Genomic DNA, 22,669 nt, shown 5'->3' with positions numbered 1-22,669 from the left:
ATGCAAGATGGTGTTGGTCTGTCTTCCTGTGATTGACCCAAACCCGTTCAGGGTGTTCCCTGCTTCTTGCCTAATGACTACAGTAACATAGCAGAACCAGCCTCCTGAACACCCTGCAAAAATTGGGCAGCCATAGAAAATAGATATAAATTTAAATAAGTTTTAAATTGTCTTCATTTCGTACTGAACTTATCTTTGTAGCTGATTTGAACAGACAATACAGAAAAACTTTGTAAAGGAGAATTACGGACTTTTTGTTATGTGAAAAAAGTTTAATAAATAGCAGGATTTCAAACGCCTATTAATGAGTTTTAGTTAATATTAAAAACTAAGTAGTTTCAAACACACAAACTTGTCATTCTGACAAAATTAAACAAAATAAATAAATTGGAAACAAAATAAGAACAAATTTCAATTCAACTTTATTGGTACCTTGTAACATCAGGTTATATTCCAGACACTTCTGTAGTTTGGAAATCTGACTAATTTAGATAGATTTTAAAACAGCTGGATTGGTGTTTTCAGTGATAGTTTAGAAGACAATTTAAGGCTTTTTTGTACATTTTATTGTTTGACAGACAACTAAAACCGGCAGCTATTATTTACTTATTTAAATATGAGCATAAACATAACTATTAGTATGAAATGTTCAGTAATGGTTAGATTCTCTTCTCATTGCCCTGGTTTTGTTAATTTGGTAACACTTTATTTTGAAGGCAGAAAGAATGACTTCCGATTTTGGTGTTATTTTGTAATTCGACATCTTTGTTTCAGTCTCTTTTACAGCTGGTTCCCGCTTCCTTAAATGCAAAAGTCAACTTTTAATTTTGCTTGTTTTAGTTTTATTTCAAATATTAGGTAAACACTATAGATGTCTACAAGTCCAAAACATTCAAAAATACACTTTTCCTTGTCATCATATATCCTTTAGCCTATTAGAATATCATGTCAGACCAGAAATTATGTTTTTGCATTAATGAAACTTCCCATTTATACATGTGAGGACTGACTACCAGAGGATTTGAGGAGTGGTGATCCACAAGACCTCATTCTAGGTCCTGCTCTAGTTTATTCCTTCTCAGAACCCGGTCCTGTGGACCAAGGTGCAGCAACATATTAAAAAAAAAAAAAAAAAAAACGACAACTGATATAAACATTGGAAAATCTAGAGTCCAAATAAAGTATTATATTTATGACAGGAATGAACTCTGTATTATTTCTATGGCTTTGTGTCTCTGCAAATTTCAGTCTCTGACTTAATTATTTTGCTGGACATGCTTTACTTTTAGTTAAATTCTTAATTGTGATCTTAATAATTAATCTTTTAATCATAAATATATATACACACACACATATAATAATGAATAAATTAAAAATGCAATAAGACTTTTTAAAATTTAAATTACACTTGAACTGATATAGAAAATGAATGGATGAATCAAATGCAAAATTAAATAAACTTAAATTTAAGATTAAATAAAAAAAATAAAATGAATCTACTGAAGTTCTAAAATGTTTTGACAGGTTCTTGAGGTTTAAGTATTTTTTCACAAAACAATTATAACAATAAAAGCTTTGTGAGGCACTTTGTATTGGTGTTTTCGTGGTGGGGACTGGGCAGAAACTGTCACATAATTTTTCTCTCCTGTTTGCTGCTTAAAGCCCAACAATTTGTGTTAAACTGACAATAACTAGAACTGAAAACGATGCAGCGACCAGCATCTTGTGGGTGGGAGTCTGTGGGTGGATGTCACTGCAGTGAAGAGCGGATCATGCTGGAGCGTGTCGATACTAACACGCCTCGACACTCACAAACGCGTCATGTTCCCATTGCTTCAGTGTTCTCAGTCACAAAAACAAATGTTGAAAGATCTGAAGCTGGAGTCCGAACGATGAATGACCACACAGATCTGCAGCAGGTCCACCTGACCTAAGCCGCACACAACAAAGTGTTTTATGCAGCGAGATGGTGTTATGAGGCCACACCCAAACAGGAAGGAGTCACCAAGAATAGAGAGGTCCTCCACCCAACCAGCTTCCCTTTCACTGACACACACTTCCTCTAAGTCCGTTTGTTTGTTTCATGGAAAGTTCTGCTAATGTTTCAGTCAAAAGAAAAAAAAACAGACAAGTGAAAATCAACAATAGATGTGATGTTGACTACAAAGTTAAAATAATGAGATTTGGTCTTTTCTGTTGTAAAGATTTGCATTTCTGTTGCTGTTTTCTGAGATTAATTTAATGCAGGATCACGCTTCAGTGCTCGGCTGATTCAGAGCCTAAAATCTTAAACTTGTTGCCATCCGTTCCCTTTGGGTCCTTTCTAAAAACTGAGCACGTTAAATGTCACTTCTTGAGCTTTTTTCCTCATTTTTTATTTTTTTATTATTTCCAAATAAAATTTTTCATTTGCAGAACTGAAGCTGTAACTGATTCCCTCCTGTCAGATTTTGAAATAGTCTTCCTCCTGCACATCTCTCAGACTGGAGCACGTTTCCTAAACGACGAGGCGGCCCATCAGAGCAGAATAAATCACAGAGCTTCAAAGAGGTAAAATCATCAGCATGTCAATGACCCAGGCCCAGCCACACTGGTACAAACTCCTCAGTCCAGATGTTGCTAAGAGACCAGATGAACGAGCATCATTTGGTTTGTTTACTCTCGAACGAGTTTCTGCCTCATTTAAGCAGCCAATCAGAGGTGCATGCAGCCAAAAGAGAGGAAAGTCATCTCCTCCCAATTCTTCGGACGAGGAGATGAAAATATCCAACATGACATCAGCATGCAGAAGTTTGGGCGTTCGGGTAAACAGGACGTCAGGTAAGAAGCTGGTTATCATAGAGCTCAACCGCAACATCAAGTCAGAGTGGATATGCCTTTTATTTATAGTTGGTGACTGGAACTTTGCTGCCTAAATATCTACGAGACTTAACTCATCATTAAAGTGAACTTTGGCTCCCTCTGCTGCTGAGAGAACTGAGCAGAAACTCGTATAACAACTAACAAATGTGAAGGAAAATTGTTAAGGTACTGAGGAACAGACTCAAAACGACATCAATCTCAGTGATTTACAGCAAAATTGCTGAACTTGCTATAAAGTTTCCAGGATCAGTTTCACATTTGACTGAATCCTGGTTGTGACTGATGATACAGAAAAAAACCGGAGGAAATATTCTCATTTACCAGCTCATGCTCACACATGCTGAGATTTCGTCACCACAGTGAAGCAGGTTGATTTCCAGTTTCAACATGAACATATTTCCTAATTTCTTCTTCCTGGATGTTAACCTGAAGGTCAGAAGTGAGTTTTACATCACATAACCAGCCTCTTACTAGTTTCTCCCTGGAGCATAACAGAGTGCTGTTATCCCCATGTTGGTTTCTCTAGCAGATATTCTAGATCAAGGCTCTGTAACCTGTCCCTCTGGCCCAAACTACTAAAGCCTTAAGTAATGTTTTAAAATTCAAAGGAAATGAACAAATACTAGCTTGCGATATATGCAGAACATTTACAAAAAATGATGCTAATAGTGTAAAGAATTTGTAAGTAGTTTGCGACCTACATGCTTTTTTATATAAAAATTCTATACATTTCTATAAAAATTTAACATCCCATTGAAGTAAATGATGCTTTTGTGGCTACAAACACATTTTTTGGCTCTTAGGATTGGAAAGGTTGCTGAACCCTGCTCTAGATTAATGAAACTAAAATAAAATGCTAACCCAAACTCTTCTGAAGCCACATTATTTAAATAAAATCCTTATTCTCTCAGTACATATTCACCTATTCTAACAGCCCCACACAAGCAAGGTCAACAACCAAGTGACAGCGTGAAGACCAAGGACCAAGGTTTTCTCTTCGATGGCCAAGTTACACAAATTAAAATATTTGGCTTCCCGTTTAAATTCCAAGTTGAAAATCAGGAGAGCAAGACCACACACAGGTCTAACATGAAATAGATTAACTATTTAACCTTTGTGCTATTTCAGCCATGACATCACCTAACTGACATTAGTGTTTGAAATAGTATTTTTATTGAGTTTAGTATCACAATATTTTTAAAAACAAAAGAAAATAAAAAGTGTTAGCCCTCTTTTGTAAACTTATTTTCCTAAGATGCTACGCAGCCACCAGTTTATTGTTGCTTCCTGGGTGCTATATTAACCGTGTCATTAACAATGTGTGTATTATATGTAATCTCATAAGCTGCGTTCACAATGCAGGGCTTGATGCTCAATTCTGTCGTTGAAACTAATTAAATACGACGTCCATCAGACTTCAGTCTGAACGATTCCCGACCTCAAAGTGACCCACATGTGCAGAAGGAGGATGACAACATCACACAGCAGCTCGCCGTTTACAGAAGTAATCATGGATGTCGGCATCTCTGTTAAGTTGTTGAACAATGTCAGTATTATGACCACATCATAACCAGACGAAGGTTTAGTGGAGCAGTGATGCTGTAGAGAAGTCTGTGCGGATGATAGTCGGAGCAAGAACAACACTGGATAAAACACGGTATGACCGCTCTGACTGCGGGCGCTCTGTATCCAGTTTACTACCACGTATGGAAGTGGCACAATTACGATTTTTGTTGGAGCTGAAAAGATCAGAATCGGCCTCTCTTTTTTTTGCGGCACTAGTGGCCTTTTTTCCCCCAGTATTTTTTGACAGTAGATAGACACGAAATGGGAATGAAGAGAGAGGGGAAGACAGCAAATATCGGATCTTTCTGACAGGCATAAAAAAGTCAGCTATGTATCGTTTTTGCCTGCAGTGTGAACGTAGCCTCAGAAAGATATTTATAATAAGCATGCAAACACAAAGAAATAAAGCAGTCGGAGTATGCAGGCAGGCAGAATGGACCCTTTTTTTTATTTTTCTGGGGTGATAAACAACAGTGGATTGTCCTGACCAGACCATACTGGAGTAAACTGGTCAAGCCCAGGTTTCCCCACATTAAACTAAGATAACAGAAACACCGTAGAACCAAAATCCAAGCTCCTCCGACCAGATTAAACCAGCTGGAACTGGCTTAAGGCAGCTGAATTCCCCCCCCCCCCCAAAAAAAAACTTATACTTTGTTTTGCACTATGTAACCACGGCAACAGTCAGCCCAGTCCAGTCAGGTCTGGTCAGAAGGAACCAGGTCCAAAAATCTCTCCTCTTTTTTCCTCTCCTCCCTTCCCTCCTCATATTGAAGAGGTCAAGGCCACATCTACTTAACCAGAAGAACAACGGGGAAGCTGATTGGTCCACAAACAGTAAAGCCCCGCCCATCAGTTCTCTCCCCAAACCCTCCTATTGGTTGTCTATATTATTTGGAAAGACAGAGCGGGCCTTTGTCCCATTGGTCACCACAGCCTGGGGCAGGAAAGGCTGTTTTTTAATATTTTCCTCCTATTGGTCCATTCAGATAATACGCTGTCAGTCACTCAGCAGCGGCCAATCAGGCAACAGTACCTGTGGAACTTTCTGGAATCGTGTAGAAAAGAAATAAAAGAAAAGAAAGATGATGCACAGGGAGATCAGCCAATCATTTCAACTCAAGTAAGTTGCTTCCAAATTTTTTCTACATCTCTAATTTTCAATCTTTGTTTTTGTCCTTATGAGCCGGTCGGTCTTTGTCCTTTCTTTCCAAACGCAAAAATCAGTGCAATGCATCATGGAGACAATCGATCGCTAGGAGAGGGTGTATCACTACAACTCTGTGTGTGTGTGTTTGTGTGTGTCATGTTGTTATGGAAACATGCTGCAAGGTTAGCGCTCCAGCAGCGGGATGGTGCATCATGGTAATTTGTTCTGTCCACGTGTTTAACTGGTGTCCATGGAATCCATGTTGGCGGAGCTGGAGTCTCTCTGGATGGAGTCGAAGATGGCTGCTAGCTCCTGATTGGAAGAGATCTGGGACTGGAACTCTGACATCAGCGGCGACTTCTCGGCCTCTGGAATCGTCAGCAGTGCAACGACCGCTCGCATCGCCGACCGCTTCAGCTCATCCTGTTTCTCAAACTCCTGTTTCACCGAGTTCGCCTTTACCTGCAAAGACACGCCATTTTTATTCTGCTCGTAGGCAACAATTCATCTCAGTCCGCTTCCTTCCAACCCAAACCCATTTAAAACAGGCTGATCCATTCAAACTCAGTACTCAGTGCCGTCTTCAATTCATTGCAGATCAAATCAGTTTCTATTTATGTTGCATACAGTCTGAAACATTTAAATGAAATAAAAATCAATTCTTCACCAACAAAGTGCCCTAATCACTTCTGATTCAACACTTCCACTTAAGTTTCCAATGTAAGTTGTTGGGCTAATCGTTACAGAGACACGCTGTAGAAGAGGGAAGAGTTATTATGTAATTCAAATGAGCTACTACTGCTAGCTGCTGTGAACGGAGTTTCAGGATGACAAGAAATAAGGTGGTTGTTTTTAAATGTACCTTAGTGGTGCAGGTAGCTCTCAGCGGCTCCACCAATCTGTCCAGTCTCTGCAGCACAGCACTGGGACAAAGTGACGACAGTCTAGCCAGCATCAGGAAGGTCAGCATCTAATCACAGAACCAATGAGAACTCAAGCATCAGTTGCTGAAACTAATCTCATACAAGGAGAAACACCAACGGGGTGTTGTATGAACACACGTTTCTCAGGTTTCTGATTCAGAACACAATAATAAAAACTGACTGAGAATCATGGATATATAGTAACAGGTCCCTCCAGCTGCAGCCTAAAGTGTACAGACAGACCTTAATATCATAGTGGTCCTTCAGACCGTCCTCCACGTGATTCAGGAAGGTGAAGATGTCAAGTCGGTCTAAGCAGCTATCCAGCAGAGTATACATGCACTCAAACGCAGCCTTCCTCAAGTCCAGCCCATCGTCCACCGTATGTTTGAATGGACCCATCTCCACCTGCACACAGCCAACATTCAGTCACTTGCCCGAGCCACGCCCACCTGCAGATCCCAGTCCACCGAAGGTTTCCTCACCTCTCGGATCAGCTCCTTTCTCACTTTGGTCTCGTTGTAAAGATGCGGTAAAACTGAGTCCAGCAGCTCTCTGATCAAACTGGGTTTATTGTGGGCTGCAGAGTTAAATGTTACCAAGGCAACACGGCGCACGTTCAGGTCCGGGTCTTCCAACGTCTTCAGGAAATCACCTGGGAAAAAAATGACCAGTGAGAGATCAGACTCTTAATTTCATATTATCCTGAAAACATTTAGTTCACCTTCTCAAGTTAAAACTTTGTTTTTGCATTAATCTGTTGTCGCCCGCCTATCAGAGATCATTACGGTGGTTTCAGGTCCGGAAGGGAAATCCAGACATCCCTCTCTCCAGCAATACTCTCCAGCTCATTGTAGTGGATCCCTAGATAATCCACTGTCAGAAGGGATACATAGATAGTCCCTCCAGTTCTGAGTCTGCCCCATGGTGTCGTCCCGGTCCAGTGAGAGAACCATATATGCAGGAGTCATCCTGATCAGATGCCTGAACTACCCCATCTGCCTCATAAGATGCAGAGGAGCAGCAGGTCTACTCCAAGCTCCTCACGACGGCCGCCCTGCAGAGGAACCTCACTTCAACCATTTCTAGCCAGGATCTCGTTCTTTCAGTCGTGATCCATATCTCATGATCACAGTTAAGGGTTGGAATATTGATCCTTGTTTAACCCAACAGACTGAACCGGTGTCCGGATCACTGCAAACCAAACCTTAATCCTTCTATCCATCTCCTGGTCCATCCTACCATCACTCATTAGAAAGATACCAAGATACTACCACCCCCCCTTTAGAGGCAGAGACCGACCCCCACCTCCCACTGTGATTCGTTTGGTTTAAAAACAAACAGATTTCATGGTTTTTGTTTTGGATTTGGGAATCCCTGGGATAGTTTGTTCTGCAAACTCCTCCAGTACGGCAATCCAGGTATGAGTTGTGCATCAGAGTTAAAACAAGAGGTGCACCTGGTGGGGAAACAAACACCTTAATGGATGGTTGACACAAGTTACAAGGCGGGGCGTATAGTTCTGCACGTAAATGTTCTGCATATGTACGGGTTTAAAACAAGGGAGCAAACATTGGTTCACATGCGTGGCGAACCAAAAGGCTGCACTGAAAACTGACCGTATGAAAACATGTACCTACATATTTACAAAGATTAAAGGGTGCATTCACTTATAAGCTCTTACCTATGCAGTTCTTTAGCAGTGGATCGATGGGCTGTGGCTGGTCAGAGATGGTGAACTTCACTGCCGTTACCACGGAGCTCCTGGCATATGATGAACCTACAGATACAAACCGATAATTATCTGAATCAATCACATAACCAGCTACTGATTCTTACAAAGTTGGTGAATAGTGAAACGTTTCTATTGGTTAAGGCATGATTTTTCTTCTGCTTACCTGAAAGCAGGTATCCCTTGAGGCGGGGCAGCAGTGTTTCAGGGTCGATCAGCGTCAGTTTGCCCAAACACTCAGCCACCACGTTCCTGGTTCCCTCCTCCTGACACTCGCAGTGTTTGAGCAGCAGAGACCAAACCGACTCCACGTAGGGCTTCAAGCCGGACACAGACGCCGAGCCTTGACAGACGCACAAACACGTTAAAACCAAACAAACTCAGCCACTCAGAGCTGTAGATGGGTTACCTACTGATGATCTCCTTGAGGGAGTGCAGCAGCAGGTACTGCCTCTTGGAGGAGGAGATCTCCTGCAGGACGAAAGGCAGATACTCCGGAAGATTCCCCACTGCGATGCTGCCGAGAGCGTACGACGCTGCAGATTTCACCTTAGACACCACAAGCAAGGTGATCCTTTCAGTCACTTCACACAAATAAAGTGGAAAAATATTACAACCCATAAAACCACCAGGGAACTCAGCAGGGTTACCTCTTCACTAGAGGAGGAGAAGGCATCCAGAATTACTGTCTTGAGCTCTGGTTGGCTGCTGAGGTCCACATGGTGTCCCACCTCGCCCAATGAGAGCAGAGCAAGCAGTCTGATGGAGTCTGTGGAGCGACTGTTCTTCACATCCTGTCAGTCGGAAAATGAGAGATCAGATTTTAGGAGCACCAACTTCAAAAAACGAGGCTGTCCTGTGTGGTGTTTCTACTAGTAATTAGAATCCAGGTCTATTTATTCTTTAGGAAGAAATTTAAACTTCCATTTCATCACTGAGTTTGTAAGGGCTCACCTGGATGAACTGTCCCACCACAGCGGGCCCCTCGGTTGGACAGGCTCTGGTCAGAGCGGCCACACATTTAGCGATGGAGCAGTATGCCTGTTTGTGAGGCAGAACAGCACTCTGAGAGTACACCGGGCCCGTCAGCATCCTCAGCAGGTCCATGTAACCCAAACCTGGACTGTTGGTGGCTACCAGAGCCTAAGACCAGAGTTAATAATGAGGATCAAGCTGCTGCCTGAGATACAGTAATGTCCAGTAAAAATGGAGGATTAATGGGTGTTTCTCACTAAATGAGAATAGCATGAAATAGCTTGAAAAAGTTCATTTATTTCTGTTCATTTCATGATCGCTCCCTGATGGGGTTCATTTTTAACCCATCAGGGAACCAGAACAGCATCATTTAGTAAAAAACGAATGAATACTGAGCTTCAACATGGCTACACATCTGTCCAAACCTGGTAAAAGTCGAGCATGGCGGCAAGCGCTCCTCCCTGCAGGAGCGGCGATCTGACCAGCGCGATGAGCTGCAGCAGGATGTTCCCCCCGGCCAGCTGACTCAGCGAGGGCGGGTGTGTCACTGCCAGCGTGGACAGGAAGCTCAGCGCCATCTGAGACACGTGCATGTCGCTCTCCGAGATGAGAGGCGGCAGCTCGGCCAGAACAGCGTCCACCATGACGGGGGTAACAGCGGACCTGAGGAGCAGAAACGAACAGTGAGCGAGGTGAGGGCGGCAGAGCTGGCGGTGCTGGGTGGGGCGTACAGGTGTGAAAATTACCTGTAGTTTCTGAGCAGGATGTCCAGAGCAGCCAGCGTGCAGAGCTTCAGGGCTCGCTGGTTCTTCCTGAGGAAGGAGGCGAGGATTGGAACAGCATCAGGAAGAACGGGCCTCAGATCGATCTTCAGAGGAGACCCAGCGATCAGCGTCAATGCTGCAAACAAAAAAACAACTTTACACTCCGTCTTGTTACTGCTTCATAACATTGCCCCTGTAGTGCCTGCAGGATCTGACCTTTGACCGTGGTCAGCCGTGTGATCTCATTCTTTAGACGCTCTAAAAAGATCAGTAGAGTTCCTGGAAGTTCATTGGGCAGACGGTCGCCTACACAACAAAAGGAGATAGGAGTTTAAAATCAAACCTGCATCCAAAAGTTGATGACATCACATCATGTGACTGACAGGTGGATGTTACCTAGGTTACAAATGATCTGTCCCATGCAGGAAATGGCTTGCTCTTTGACCTCCTGATCAATGTCAGCGGCTTTCAGGCGTTTAATCGTGCAGGTGAAAAGGTCATTGATGTAGGGGGAGGGGTCAAAGCTGTCTGAGCCCTCTGATTGGTTATCCAAGGGTCTGATCACCTAGAGGACGCCATAAACACATTAAAAATTATCATCTGTGACACTGAAGCCGTTACTGAAACATGTCAGTCACAGGTTCAATTCCTACCTTGACAAGCTGCTGGGTGACGAGCAAAGCCTCAGAGGTGATCTTATAAAAGGGGTCTCCCACACAGGCCACCACGGGCAGTACGAGGGCGGGGACATGGGCGTGGAAGGCGTGAGCAGGGTGCGTGACCATGATGACGTGGAGGCAAGACAGAGCGTCGATCTTCAGGTTGGAGCTGCTTGACTTATCGTTCAGAGAGAAGATGATACCTGAGACATAAACATCGTGGCTGATTAATAATCAGTACTGCTGTTTGTACAAAAGAACAATAAGAATACAATCGTGGCCCAATAAAGTATTTTCCACCTTAAAAACATCTTCTGTATTAGCTTTTTATGTCACACTTAAAAGTTTTAGATCAAAATAATTTCATTGTAACACAAAAATAACCTAAATAAAATATAAATTGCAGCTTTTAAAAGGATAAAAAAAAACAGCAATTACAGCTTTAATAGTGGCCGTCCAAAATGACTTCCAGAGCCAAACGACAACTCATCCAGGAGGTCCCAGAAGAACCAAGAACAACATCTAAAGCTCTATTCATTATTCTACAATAAGGGACTTCGCAGAAATGGTATCAATACAAGTGATCTGAGGCCAAAACCACTGCTGACCCTAAAGAACACAAAGACCATCTTAATGATCCCAAAGTTGTTTGGAAAAATATTCTGTGGACTGACGAGACAAAAGTGGACCATTCTGGAAGGTGTGCGTCCCGTTACATCTTCCGAAGACCAAACACCATTTCAGAAAAAGAAGATCACAACAACAGTCAAACATGGTGATGGTAGTGTGATGGTCTGGGCCGGATTTGCTGCTTCAGGACCCAGACGACTTGCAAACAGTAAATCTAGCTCTGCAGCAGAATATGTTGAAGATTAGGCTCACCACACTCTGGATATACAGCATAACGTTCATCTGAAGCACACCAGCAAGTCCACTTTTTAATGACTCAAACTGAATCTGACTGAAGTGTCGTTGCATAGCCTTAAATAGGTGGTTTATCCTCAGACTTTGCAATCTGGCATCAAAGAAGAGTGGACCAAAATTCCTCCTGAGAGATGACGTTGCAAACATTTGACAGCGGTTTTTGCTGTCAATGATGGCAGAACCGGTTCGGTTTAGAGGGCAATTCATTTTCACATAGCAACAGGTTGGTCTGATTGGGTAGACTGTAGATAAACAGGATAAACAAGTGCAATTTGTGGCTTCTGTCAATAACTATGATTCACCATCACATCCAGGAAGGGTATTTGTTTTACCTGGTATCAGTACTGGGATGTGTTGTGTCAGGGCTCCTGGGAGGACGTTGACTAGTTCGGTCAACATGTTGAAACAACACTGACGAGTTTTGACACTTTTCTCCTTCAGCTGTTTGTGAAGAGCTTTGACGATCATAGGTACCTACAAAGGGCAAGCGACATCAACAAAACACAGATAAAACGAGAGAGACACTTCTACTTCCTGTCACCTGTCTCGGTCTGTGCTCAGTGGAGCAGGATGCTGATGGTTTCCTGTCACCGTGGGAACGTGTGACCAAAACCAACACCAGTAAAACGTGAGCAACAGTGCCACCTGCAGCACAGAAACTACACTGCAGATGCTGTCACATCAATTAGTATTTTAATTCAACCTATTTAAAGCATAAAAACTTGCTTCCTGATTATAAGCACTGATCCTGGCCTTTTATTTTGCTTTTTATTTGAAATTTTAAAAAAAAAGGAAAAATGACTTCAACAAGCTGTCCAAAATTTAAAATAGAAACTGAAAAATGAGTTAAAGACATAAATATGTATTGTTGATTGTTGTTTGATTATCGTACATCGTAGTACTTATGCCTATCGACTTTTCCCACATGTTAAACCACAAACTTCCATACATTTTGAGATTTCATGCTATAGAAGTAGTGTATAATGGTACACTGGAAAAGGAAATTGATGCATGATTTAAAAAAGGTATGCTGTACATTTGTAATCAGCCTCTCTGCATTAATACTTCTAAGAACCACCTTTAACTGCACAAACTTTGACTAGGCCATTCTATGAATATGCTCTGATATAAACCATCCCGCTGTAGCCCTGCCTGTATGTTTAGAGCTGCTGTCCTGCTGGGAGGTGAACCTCCAGCCTCTAACAGGTTTTCTTCCAGGATTATCCTGAATTTAGCTCCATCCATCTTTCCGTCAACTCTGACCAGCTTCCCTGTTCCTGCTGCCACCAGTGTTTTACAGTGGGATGGTGAAGGTGATGTACAGCATTAAGTTATCCCACACACAGTGTTTCCATCATTTTGATGTGTTCCCTACACTGCTAGTAGGAAAGTTTACATTGGACCACTTGTGTTTTTTTTGTCTGACAATGGCAATGTTAGCAGAGCTGTGAATCTCTGCAGCTCCTCCAGAGCCACCATAGGCCTCTTGGTTGCTTCTCTGATTAATGCTCTCCTTGTCCAGCCTCTCAGTTTAGGTGGACGTCCATGTCCTCGTAGTCTAATGGGTTGAGTTTTAAAGGGAACCGGTTCCACTGGGGTTTATTTAGGGGTATCAGAGTAAACGGGACAAAATACAAATATAAGCCACACTTATATACCATTTGTTTGAATTTTCAGGCTTTATTGTCACAAAATATGAAAAGCTTTCAATGTGTGTGAATACTTCTGTCAGACAATGTCCACTAAACGACTGCGTTTAATTATTTGATAAGAATAAGTTTGGGAATAAAAACCACCTTCTTATGAAATTTACACCAAATAGTGGAGGAATTGTTCTGGTCCTCTCTGACCCTAAACTCCTCCTCCAGGGATTTCCTACCTGACTCTGCAGCATCGTTAGCGGCGTCTCCCCCTGCTCCATGGCGTCGGGATCAGCCAACCAGCTCTGAGCCGGTCGGGTCTGTTTCAGCAGCGACAGGTACGCGTGAAAAACATCCGCCTTCACGTTCTCCTCCCTCTCCTGAACACACAGGTAGCAGACTGTCGTCATGGCCACAGTCCGGCTCAGAAACATTTAGGAACAGTAAGTGGCTGTTTGAAGCTACCTTGAAGCGGCAGACGAGCGCAGGTGAAACGGAGCGATAGAACTCCGGCAGCATCTCGTGACGAGTTGAGACCACGGCGTCCAGACATTTGGCCGCCGCCCTCCGGACCTTCCAGCTCATGTCATCATCGTCGCTGTATTCATCATCGCTACCTAGGCAGACGGAAAGACAACAGAAAGATAAATGTACCTAAAACTACACAAAACCTTCCTGTTTCAGCCCAAAAAAAAACATTTGAAATGAATTCAAATCCTCAGTACCCTGGTAGTCTTCATCGTTCTGCTCAGCGTCCATGGCGTTATCATCCTCATCTTCATCATCAAAGTTGTAGTTGGGGTCGTAGGTCAAGTAGCGAAGGCAGATGGAGATGATCGTTGGAACGTGGGGATAAACTTCTTTAGGACACCTGCAGAAACAGAAATTCAGCAAACAGAAAAACAACAGCAGCTGTAGCTCTCAGAGTTCTCCGAGGTCTACCTCCTGACGAAGGACTCAAAGGCCTGGATGCAGTACTCTCTGAGCTCATCATCGTCCACGTTGCAGAACTTCACCACCAGAGGGATGATCTTCTCCAGATACTCTCCTGAACAGACAGGTCAGAGGTCAGCTCCGTGTCGAATGAAAACAAAAAACTTTAGATTCTCCCTGTTGCGTCTCACCGATCCTGTGTCCCGCCTGCCTGCTAATGGCTGCCGTGCACTGGATGTATGTCCTGGTGGTCGACATGTTGTCGTTCCTCCCCAGCTCTGTAAGGAGGTGCTCGATCAGATCGATGAAGACTAGGTTCCCACAGGACATCACCAGGTGGCCCAGAGCCATGATTGTCCTCTGAAAACATTAAACAAACCCAGTCAGAGAACATATTTCTGTACGATCTCAAGGCACTTTGAAGCCCAGATGTACCTCCTTTACAAAAAAAAAAATGGCAACACTGGTTTGGTCCCATTGACTCCCATTATGACCACATGTTCCTGACTGCTGTAACCCTCTCATTTTATAAACGTTTTCCCATTAACCTCTGCCTATAGGTTTTAGATGTGATTATCCCCTGAACCACAAGGGGCAGCAGAGTTTTATCTCACTGTTTGAATACAGAGCATGGCTCCTCTGGATCTAAAAGGTATGGCATGAAAAAGCAGATCACCACATAAATGCTCTTGGCGTTTTGGGGTTGATACAAGAAAGTGGTGCGAATGTGGTTTAGACCTGTGTGTAAAATTTGAGTCATCAGAGGCAAGACAGAAAACACATGACGGACAAAATAAAAGGTATAAAAACGAACAAAAAAAACTTGATATTAAATATTTTTCTCACTTTTATGAGAAGGATTGTTTGGGGCCTAAGGGTAAAATGTGTAACTAAATCTAAAGGGTTAAACTGAGCACCAAAAGACCCCAGAAAGTGTTGATTTCATGCCGGTAAAGTAAATATCAGGAGGCTGAACCCACCTTTCTGACAGCCAGTCTAGGGGAGGTGAGCTGAGGGAGCAAACAGCTGAGGATAGAGGGATGGAAATTCACCAACAGGCCACCCTGTCTGGAGACACACAACCAAAACAAGTTCAGCTACTTAAAATCTGATCTGACAGCTTGGAGAAAGCAACGTCAGGAATCAGGCGGAAGAGGTGAAAAACCAGTAGAAACAGGAGATTTAAAGCCTCTTTTAACTGTTACTTACTGAACTACCTAATCCAGATCTTTAATTTGACCCAAAAGATTCTGTTAGATTTTCTGTTTACACAGAGCTTCCAGAATAGTTCTGACAGTTTAGAGAACGCACGGTTGATCCAAACCACTTCTGCTATTTGCAGCGGAAGAAAATGGCAGAAACAGGAATACTACACATCCAGACGCATCTCTGTAAAATAGAATAACACTGAAAGCATATTCAACCTCAGCCTTTTAATTCAAAAAGAGAAACGCATTTACACAGAACATTTCAGGCATTCGTTTCTGTTGATTCAGATTATTATGGCTTACAACAAATGAAAACGGCAAAAATGTGTGGTTTTTTTTTTTTATTAAACCAATAAAAAGAGACTTTTTTAATACAGACAGCTGTCCATATTCTGAGGAGTACATATACTCTGGTACCTTGATTTTCAAATGAAAAGCAAAATTCATATTTTGGACCACTGCGACAGTGCAGTCCTTTTTCTCCATAGCCCAGGTAAGATGCCCCTGAAGTTGTCTCAGCCTCATGAAGGAGAAAGCTGTAGCCCAAGTCCTGTATAGGGTTTCAAGTGAGGTGGCTCCTGGAGCTTTGACTCCAGCTGCAAAATCTGCTTAATACTCCTGTCAAACCTGTAGTTATCCCTGTTGGTTGCACACTTTTTCCTTACACTCAACTTTCCATCAATATGGTTGCATACAGCTTCTTTTGTGGCTTCCCCCTCTTGTTGACGGTGTCAATGACTGTCTTCTGGACATCTGTCCAGTCAGCAGTCTTCCTCATGACTGTGAGGGCCTTAAAATTTATTTTCTTTAAAGCTTTTATTGATCTGATGTAATATTCCAATTTTAAAGTAACACTTTAAATATTTTACTTTGTGTAATAAATGCTTATAATATATGAGTTTATCTTTTTGAATTGATCTGAGATAAATCACCTTTTAGACAATATTCTAAGTTAGTGAGATGCATCAGTAATGTCCCTCAGGGTGTTTTCTCGTTCCTTTTGCTTTTGTGGATCTAAGCTCCAGTCGGGTGTTTCTGTACCTGCAGAGCATGTCAGCCATGATGTCGAGCGCCTCCAGTTGCACTGACACGTCTTCCTGTTTGGCGATGGCGCTCGTCAGTCGACCCGTTATCTTCTTGCAAACACTGGCAGCCAAAGCAGAGCCTGAAACGTGGACACATGAAGAAATGATCAGCAGGTAAATTGAGGAAAACCTGAACATTTAGCTTGAGTGCCATACTGATGTAACTTGTAACATTTTATTGGGAAAAAACTAAAATATTTTTACTGATCTTAAAAGATAAATCAGTCTGCTAATATTTTCTAGAAACAAATCAACAGCAAAAACAGAATCAAAAGGACCTAAATTACAACATCTGTAAGATAGAAACATCTGAGGAAATAATATTAATTAAGACACAGAGGTTCTGAAATCCAGTCATACAGTAGTTACTCTTATTAATATCTGACATGGATCAGACCAGCTGCATCAGATGGTTTATTTAGCTGATATTTTTACCGCTGGAGGCAGGAGGTAACTCTCCAATCACAGTTTTGAGCCCGATGGAAGAAATGTCTCGCAGCTGTTCTTTGTCTGACAGCATGTTTGTGCACAGAGTATCCACGATCGTCTCCACCTGATACTCCTTCACTTTGCTGACCAGAGGGCCCAGACTGGCGAAACAAACGCACCCACAGTTATTGACAGCAACATGGGAGAAATTAAACAGAAATGATCTAAACTGGTGTGTCGTTACCATTTAACGGCCAAGTTCTGAACTTCTCCGTTTTTGTCTTCTAACAGTTTGAGGATCATTCTCACCACCTGTCAATTACAATTAATTAACTAATGAATCAATCAATTGGCCCTAAAACTAAAGCATTTATGGTGAATTCATTTGTCCACACTGACCTTTCTCTCACTGTCGTCGTCCAGTTTGATCGAATCTTTCTGAAGCTCTGTCATCAGGTCGTTTGTGGCCATAAACCTAAAACCAAAACCAACAAATTCAACAACTCATTCAAAACTGAAACCTGCAGAGGAAGCAAAGGGATCAGAGGGCAAACATTTACCAGACTGTCTGATTCCAGACACTAAACTGAATTTAGGTTTTCCAGCCTTCAGAATATCCACCCGCTTTCTTCAGAGGCTCCCTAATTCAGAAATACAGTACAATATCTACAAAGCCTTGCAGAGCATTCATAACCCTTGACCTTTGCGTAATTGTTGTGATGATGGAAAATGATTCATGGCTTTCTCCTTTTTTTTTTTTACACAAATTTCTGATAAAAATGCAGTCCTCTAACTCAACTGCAAACCTACCAAGACCTGGGTGTCCACCTAACCCAAGCAACCGGACAGGAGAAGCATTAATCAGAGAAGCAGCACAGAGGCTCTTAGTAACTATGGAGGAGCTGCAGAGATCCACAGCTCAGGTGGGAGAATCTGTTGACAGAGCTACTATTAGTTGAATAAGAGTGGAAAGATTGTTGAAAGAAAAACAAGAAGTTGGTTTGAGCTTTGCCACAAGCCATGGAGGGGTCACAGAAACCTGTGAAGGTGTTCTGATCACATGAGAACAAAGTTGGAAGTTAAACTGCACACCACCCTTAACACACAACACCCCTGTGATGCACTGTGGTGGCAGTATTATGCTGTGGGGATGCTTTTCTCCAGCAGGGACAGGGAATATTTCTACTTATTTGACAGATCTCTTGTGAGAACTTTTTAAAATGAAGCTCTAGAAGAAATAAATCTCACTTCAAGTCTTTGTTTCTTCTTTATTTTAGCACAGATTAAATGTCTCTTTTCTGTACCAACATTTTGAAGGAGACTTCATCCCATTAAAGAGAAAACTGATCAGAGTGAGAGATCATTTGGTTGAGATGGTTGAGGTCAGAAAATTATTTTTGGTCTTTTGCTCCAGGAAAGCATTCAGTGGCTTCCAGAAAATAATCAGTTTTAAACAGAAGCCTTTAGGAAAACATTAAATACCAAAATAAATGTGACAGATCTCTTCTGTTTGCTTCAGATCCTGATCAAAGAAATCTGAAGTTGTTTTTTATTAACTTCTTTTCTGGAGCTTTTTTTTTTTTTTTTTTTTTTGCTATTAATCCAAATCCTTTAATGCTAAATGAGATCTGCCGACAGCGAGTCCAATCCAATAATCACGATTCCTCTGCAGCACATCCTGCTTACACCACGACTCATTTGCATATGTTTGACAGCTACGAAGCAAAGCTTTAAGAAGATCATTTGTGAAGACTCCAGCAGTGACACTCCACCAAAAAAAGCTTGTCCAATTTCCTCTCCTGCAGAGACTTCGTTGATGCTGATTTAGTATTAAAGCGCTCTGATAAGGACTAAAAGGACTCCTCAGCTCTGCTCAGCCAAGCTCAGAAGCAATTTTAACAGCAGCAGCGAAGTCGCACTTTTTCACAGATTTATAGTACTGAAAGAGCTGCCGTCAGAAATGATGAACACATGATTGGTGCTGCCAACCTTGGTCGTTCTCATCCTCCAGCATCTAACCAAACAGGCTGGTTTATTCCTAAACTTTGCTGGTAAAACAGGAGCTTTTCAGGAGCTTCAGGTTCCAACTCAAAAAAATGTTTCAGCCTAAAATGAGCCAAAAAGACCCAGAAACACTGAACAAATTTACCATAATATCACAAGATAGTTGAAATAATTAGCAACACAGCATCTTTTCTAACACAAAAATGAAGCATGACAAATTTTGGTCAAGGTATATTAAAATTAAACGATTGTCAGTAAAGCAGGAAAAGAAGACAGAGACATGGCTTGTCTTCATTTTAGTCCACCTCAGACAGAAATGATCTCAACAGTAAGAAAACTTAGTTTGTAGAAGCAGATCAGACACTAAATGCTTTTGGGCACTACATGAAATATTAACCCAATAATTAGGAAGTGAGAGAGCCCATGTAAATAACAGGAAAGTCTGACCTGTAGCAGAAAACAGACGCTCTGCGGGTCTATCATCTTTCTCAATGTAAACATTCAACTCAAACATTCTGAAAATCGAATTTGTTTCCCCAACTGTTCTGTCAGAGTTGAAATATGAACAGATAAAACATAACTGAATATTTCTGCAGTCAAGTGGCTTTCTTAATGCACCGACCTGAACACATCTACCAATCAATGGACACCGAGTGAACATTTTTAAACACCTGTTCACGCACACAGGTGATGATTCTTGTCTAACCAATCAGCACTCGGCAGGATCTCCATCTCACCTGATGGCGCCAGTTCCCCAACATTTACCAGAAAATAACAGTGAAAGAGACTTATGACCCGATTATCAGCTTAGCATAGAAGCATTAGTGCTACATCAACTGAGCAGTATAATAACATAAGCCGCATCAACCACCAATTTATTGTTTTATCCATTTGTAAGCACTTCTGTTCATCTATTGCCAGATCTATGGCACCAATATGCTTATTCTGTTATTAATTTTATTTATTTTCATCTTTGGAGAGTGACCAGTACTAGATCTATCCCTCAGCATCCATGGTTTTGGTAAACACTAACTTTTTAGGGAATTTCATTCATTATCTTAAAATCTTTAACAAAAGTTAATATTGAAATATTACAGGAAATAAGATCTTTGTTGTATTTATTTTTTAAATGCTCCAGGGGGCATTTTATTAATCAAATTCAAACATATTATTAGATTATACATTTTATTGTTAAGGGCAAATCTTTGTTTACGTTTTATTTTGTGGAAAGCAGTAAATATACAAAACTAATGTCAAAATGTCCAAGAAAGTTTAATAAAACTAATAAATTAAGAAATAGTTATTGGCAATCTGTACAACACCAGCAGAGTCAAACCTTTTTTAATGTTACAGAAATACAAAAACATAAGCACCAAAAGGAGTGATCCAATTTGAATTAGGCTGCACGGTATTTTAAAAACAATTTATTGTGATATTGATGAATATTCCAATAATATTAACTGAGATTAATCCACAATTTCCATCATAGTAATATCTACTCCAATCTTCCAGAGCTTTAGGATCTTGGTCTCTTAGATCTATGAACACTGAGGGACTAAAAGCCAATCAGACTCCTATTTAAAGTGGCTAAATATATTACCTGGAATACAATATTCAACAAGGGCTGCGCAATATTAGAAAAATATGTTATTGTGATACTCTTACTGAAACTTGTGATGTCGATCTCAACTATGGTTCTCACACTTTCGTCCTTCTTCACCAATACACAATGTCTCCACCACTCTCTGTGAGCTTTAACATTTAAAGTACAAACAAAATAAAAATAAAATCGACATCAAATGTAGAGCATTGTGTCAATTAAGAGTCCATCCATCTGGATATGCAGACCTGATTTTCTGATACTTGAAATTTTGTATCAAACCAGTCTTCTGAAAATGTGATAGTATTGATGTAGCAATGACTACAATTTAATATCTAATGCAGTATTAGTATGAATTAAGTAGGTAAAATGCAGATTAAAAGTTTCTTCCATGGATCTGTCCAGTTTAAAAGCACCGTTTGGTCATAATCAGCTCTACATTAAAACTCTTCCTTTCCATCTCTCCCCTAGGGCAGTGACCAGGTAGCTACCAAGTACCTAGAATGCACCAGAGTGGGAAGTCCGTGGGCATTTCCTTTGAACTGGCAAGCAGAGTGGGTTACAGGCAGTTAAAACAGTCAGTCAAAACAGTGAGTTAAAGTCAGCAGACACAGGATGCCTTACAGAAAGCATTGCAGCACGAAATGATGTTCAAACTCCATGTCCATTAGCTGGGATCCTCCCAGAAGTCAACCTGGAAAAGTCAGAGGTCCCTGAACAACACTGAATACAAAGGGCAATATGGCTGCTTCCTGCATGGACCGCAGTGATAGCTGCAGAAATCAACAGCTTATCTGAACTCTGATGGATTGTTATCTGATTAAATCCGTCATACAGAACCATCACTGTCCATCCTCTGTTAGAAACATGTTGCTATACAGCCTGAACTTGCCAAAAGCATTTACATCATGTTTATTGGTTTGTGTTGCTAATAGTAGTTAGCTTTAATGCTGAACACAACAGTTCAGTTAAATTCAACTGGTTCCTTGACTTGCACCAAGAAGACGGTTAAGTTGGAGGTGACGTCATTCCGGACCTCAGTTCGGAGTTCCGAGCCGGCTGTGCTGCAGCATAACATCATGTATCTGATGCGACCACCTAGCAAGCGGGCTAGCTAGCTGCTGACCAACGTTTACCCGCAGCTCAACTATCGGTTAAACATGCTAGCTGCTTAGCACTTTAAGGATCTGAACATTACCCTTCTAACCAACAGCTAGCGGCAAAACATCCGCTGTTAAATCAAATCAAACCCGAGGCTTTAGGCTAACTATCAGGCTAGCGGTGTGACGATGATCAGACAGGTGGAAGCTAGCAGTTAGCACATTAGCCTCAGGCCTTCATGAGACTTCACTGAATTTAACCCCGAACACAAACAGGTTAAACTGAAACCGAGTTCCGCTCAATAAGGCAGAAGCACCGGTGCTGATTCTACCTGAAATCTTTGTCGCTGGAGGTCATTTTCTCCAGCAGGTTGGAGATGTGGTATGAGGCGCTCGCCATGTCGGTGCTGTTAGCCTCCCGCTAGCAGATTGCGCTCAGTGAGAGTTCCTGCGAGCCCCGCTGCGTGTCTCTGCGTGTGCGTGATTTTTTTTTTTAAAGACTAAAGGGTGTGTTGTCGCTGTTGAAGCCACGGTTTTCTCCGTCTACGGCGACTGTCGCATCCCGGGGCGCGGAGTTTGTTTGAATGGAGCAGCCGTTTATCTCTGCAGAGGGGCGGAGTGAGCAGGGCTGGACGCAGCGGGGTCGAAGGTTACGGCTCCTACATTTTGTTGCTTTAAAAAAACCTCCTGCTGCTGACAGGGAGCCATGGATGACGATGACTTTCCTGTTGCTTGGTCCATTTTAACAAAAAAGTAATCGGATTCAGTTTATTTTAAGTGGATTACTAATATTAGAGGTTTATTAGAAGTTTGATGACTTTATGCTCGACTTGATTAAATCAAAACACCTGGACTTGAATTTTCACACCCAGTGGGGATTTTTTATATCCCCTATGGATGGCAGTTGCCCAGGGCGGCATTTTAAGGGACACACAAGCGCCAGATAAAAATATAATATAATCATCAATTGGGGCTTAAACACATTTGCTATTGCTTTTATGCATAGGCAGTCAGTGGAGAGTTGGTTCTCCTTGCTCACTGCTGATAATAGGGAGAATATTTTAAGTGCTGAGACTACACTGCATTTTACCCCGCCTGAAAATTTTGGTAATTTC

The 22,669-nt window shown here is 41.8% G+C and overlaps 1 protein-coding gene and 1 long non-coding RNA gene across 12 annotated transcripts in view; one reads left to right on the top strand and one right to left on the bottom strand.

Moving 5' to 3' along the window:
- LOC124882698 overlaps positions 1–22,669 on the top strand; it is a 42,415-nt gene that overhangs the window by 9,268 nt on the left and 10,478 nt on the right. For 2 of the 11 annotated variants that reach the window (XR_007041964.1, XR_007041961.1), the window contains exons 1-6: positions 350–2,820; positions 11,997–12,183; positions 13,424–13,533; positions 16,384–16,535; positions 17,636–17,773; positions 20,926–21,044. This is a non-coding gene — a long non-coding RNA (uncharacterized LOC124882698). Of the gene's footprint in view, positions 1–349; positions 2,821–11,996; positions 12,184–12,773; positions 12,869–13,423; positions 13,534–16,383; positions 16,536–17,635; positions 17,774–20,925; positions 21,045–22,669 lie in introns of those variants that run through there. The other 9 variants (XR_007041967.1, XR_007041966.1, XR_007041971.1 and 6 more) reach the window with 9 other exon arrangements.
- cand1 (cullin-associated and neddylation-dissociated 1) lies at positions 4,848–22,193 on the bottom strand. The gene is made up of 26 exons (XM_047389187.1): positions 21,887–22,193; positions 17,250–17,325; positions 17,095–17,162; positions 16,857–17,011; positions 16,378–16,501; positions 15,109–15,196; positions 14,320–14,488; positions 14,138–14,243; positions 13,921–14,066; positions 13,661–13,812; positions 13,435–13,575; positions 11,888–12,029; positions 10,626–10,834; positions 10,369–10,537; positions 10,189–10,278; positions 9,955–10,108; positions 9,634–9,871; positions 9,188–9,376; positions 8,884–9,027; positions 8,647–8,782; positions 8,400–8,576; positions 8,186–8,281; positions 6,987–7,156; positions 6,745–6,909; positions 6,441–6,548; positions 4,848–6,040 (listed from the first exon to the last, which is right to left on the bottom strand). The coding sequence occupies exons 1-26, from the start codon at positions 21,952–21,954 to the stop codon at positions 5,816–5,818; spliced, it is 3,705 nt and encodes a 1,234-aa protein (XP_047245143.1). The 5' UTR covers positions 21,955–22,193; the 3' UTR covers positions 4,848–5,815.

Source organism: Girardinichthys multiradiatus, chromosome 17 (assembly GCF_021462225.1).
Source record: "Girardinichthys multiradiatus isolate DD_20200921_A chromosome 17, DD_fGirMul_XY1, whole genome shotgun sequence".
Lineage (NCBI taxonomy): Eukaryota > Metazoa > Chordata > Actinopteri > Cyprinodontiformes > Goodeidae > Girardinichthys > Girardinichthys multiradiatus.
This window is presented reverse-complemented; position numbering and strand designations above follow the sequence as displayed.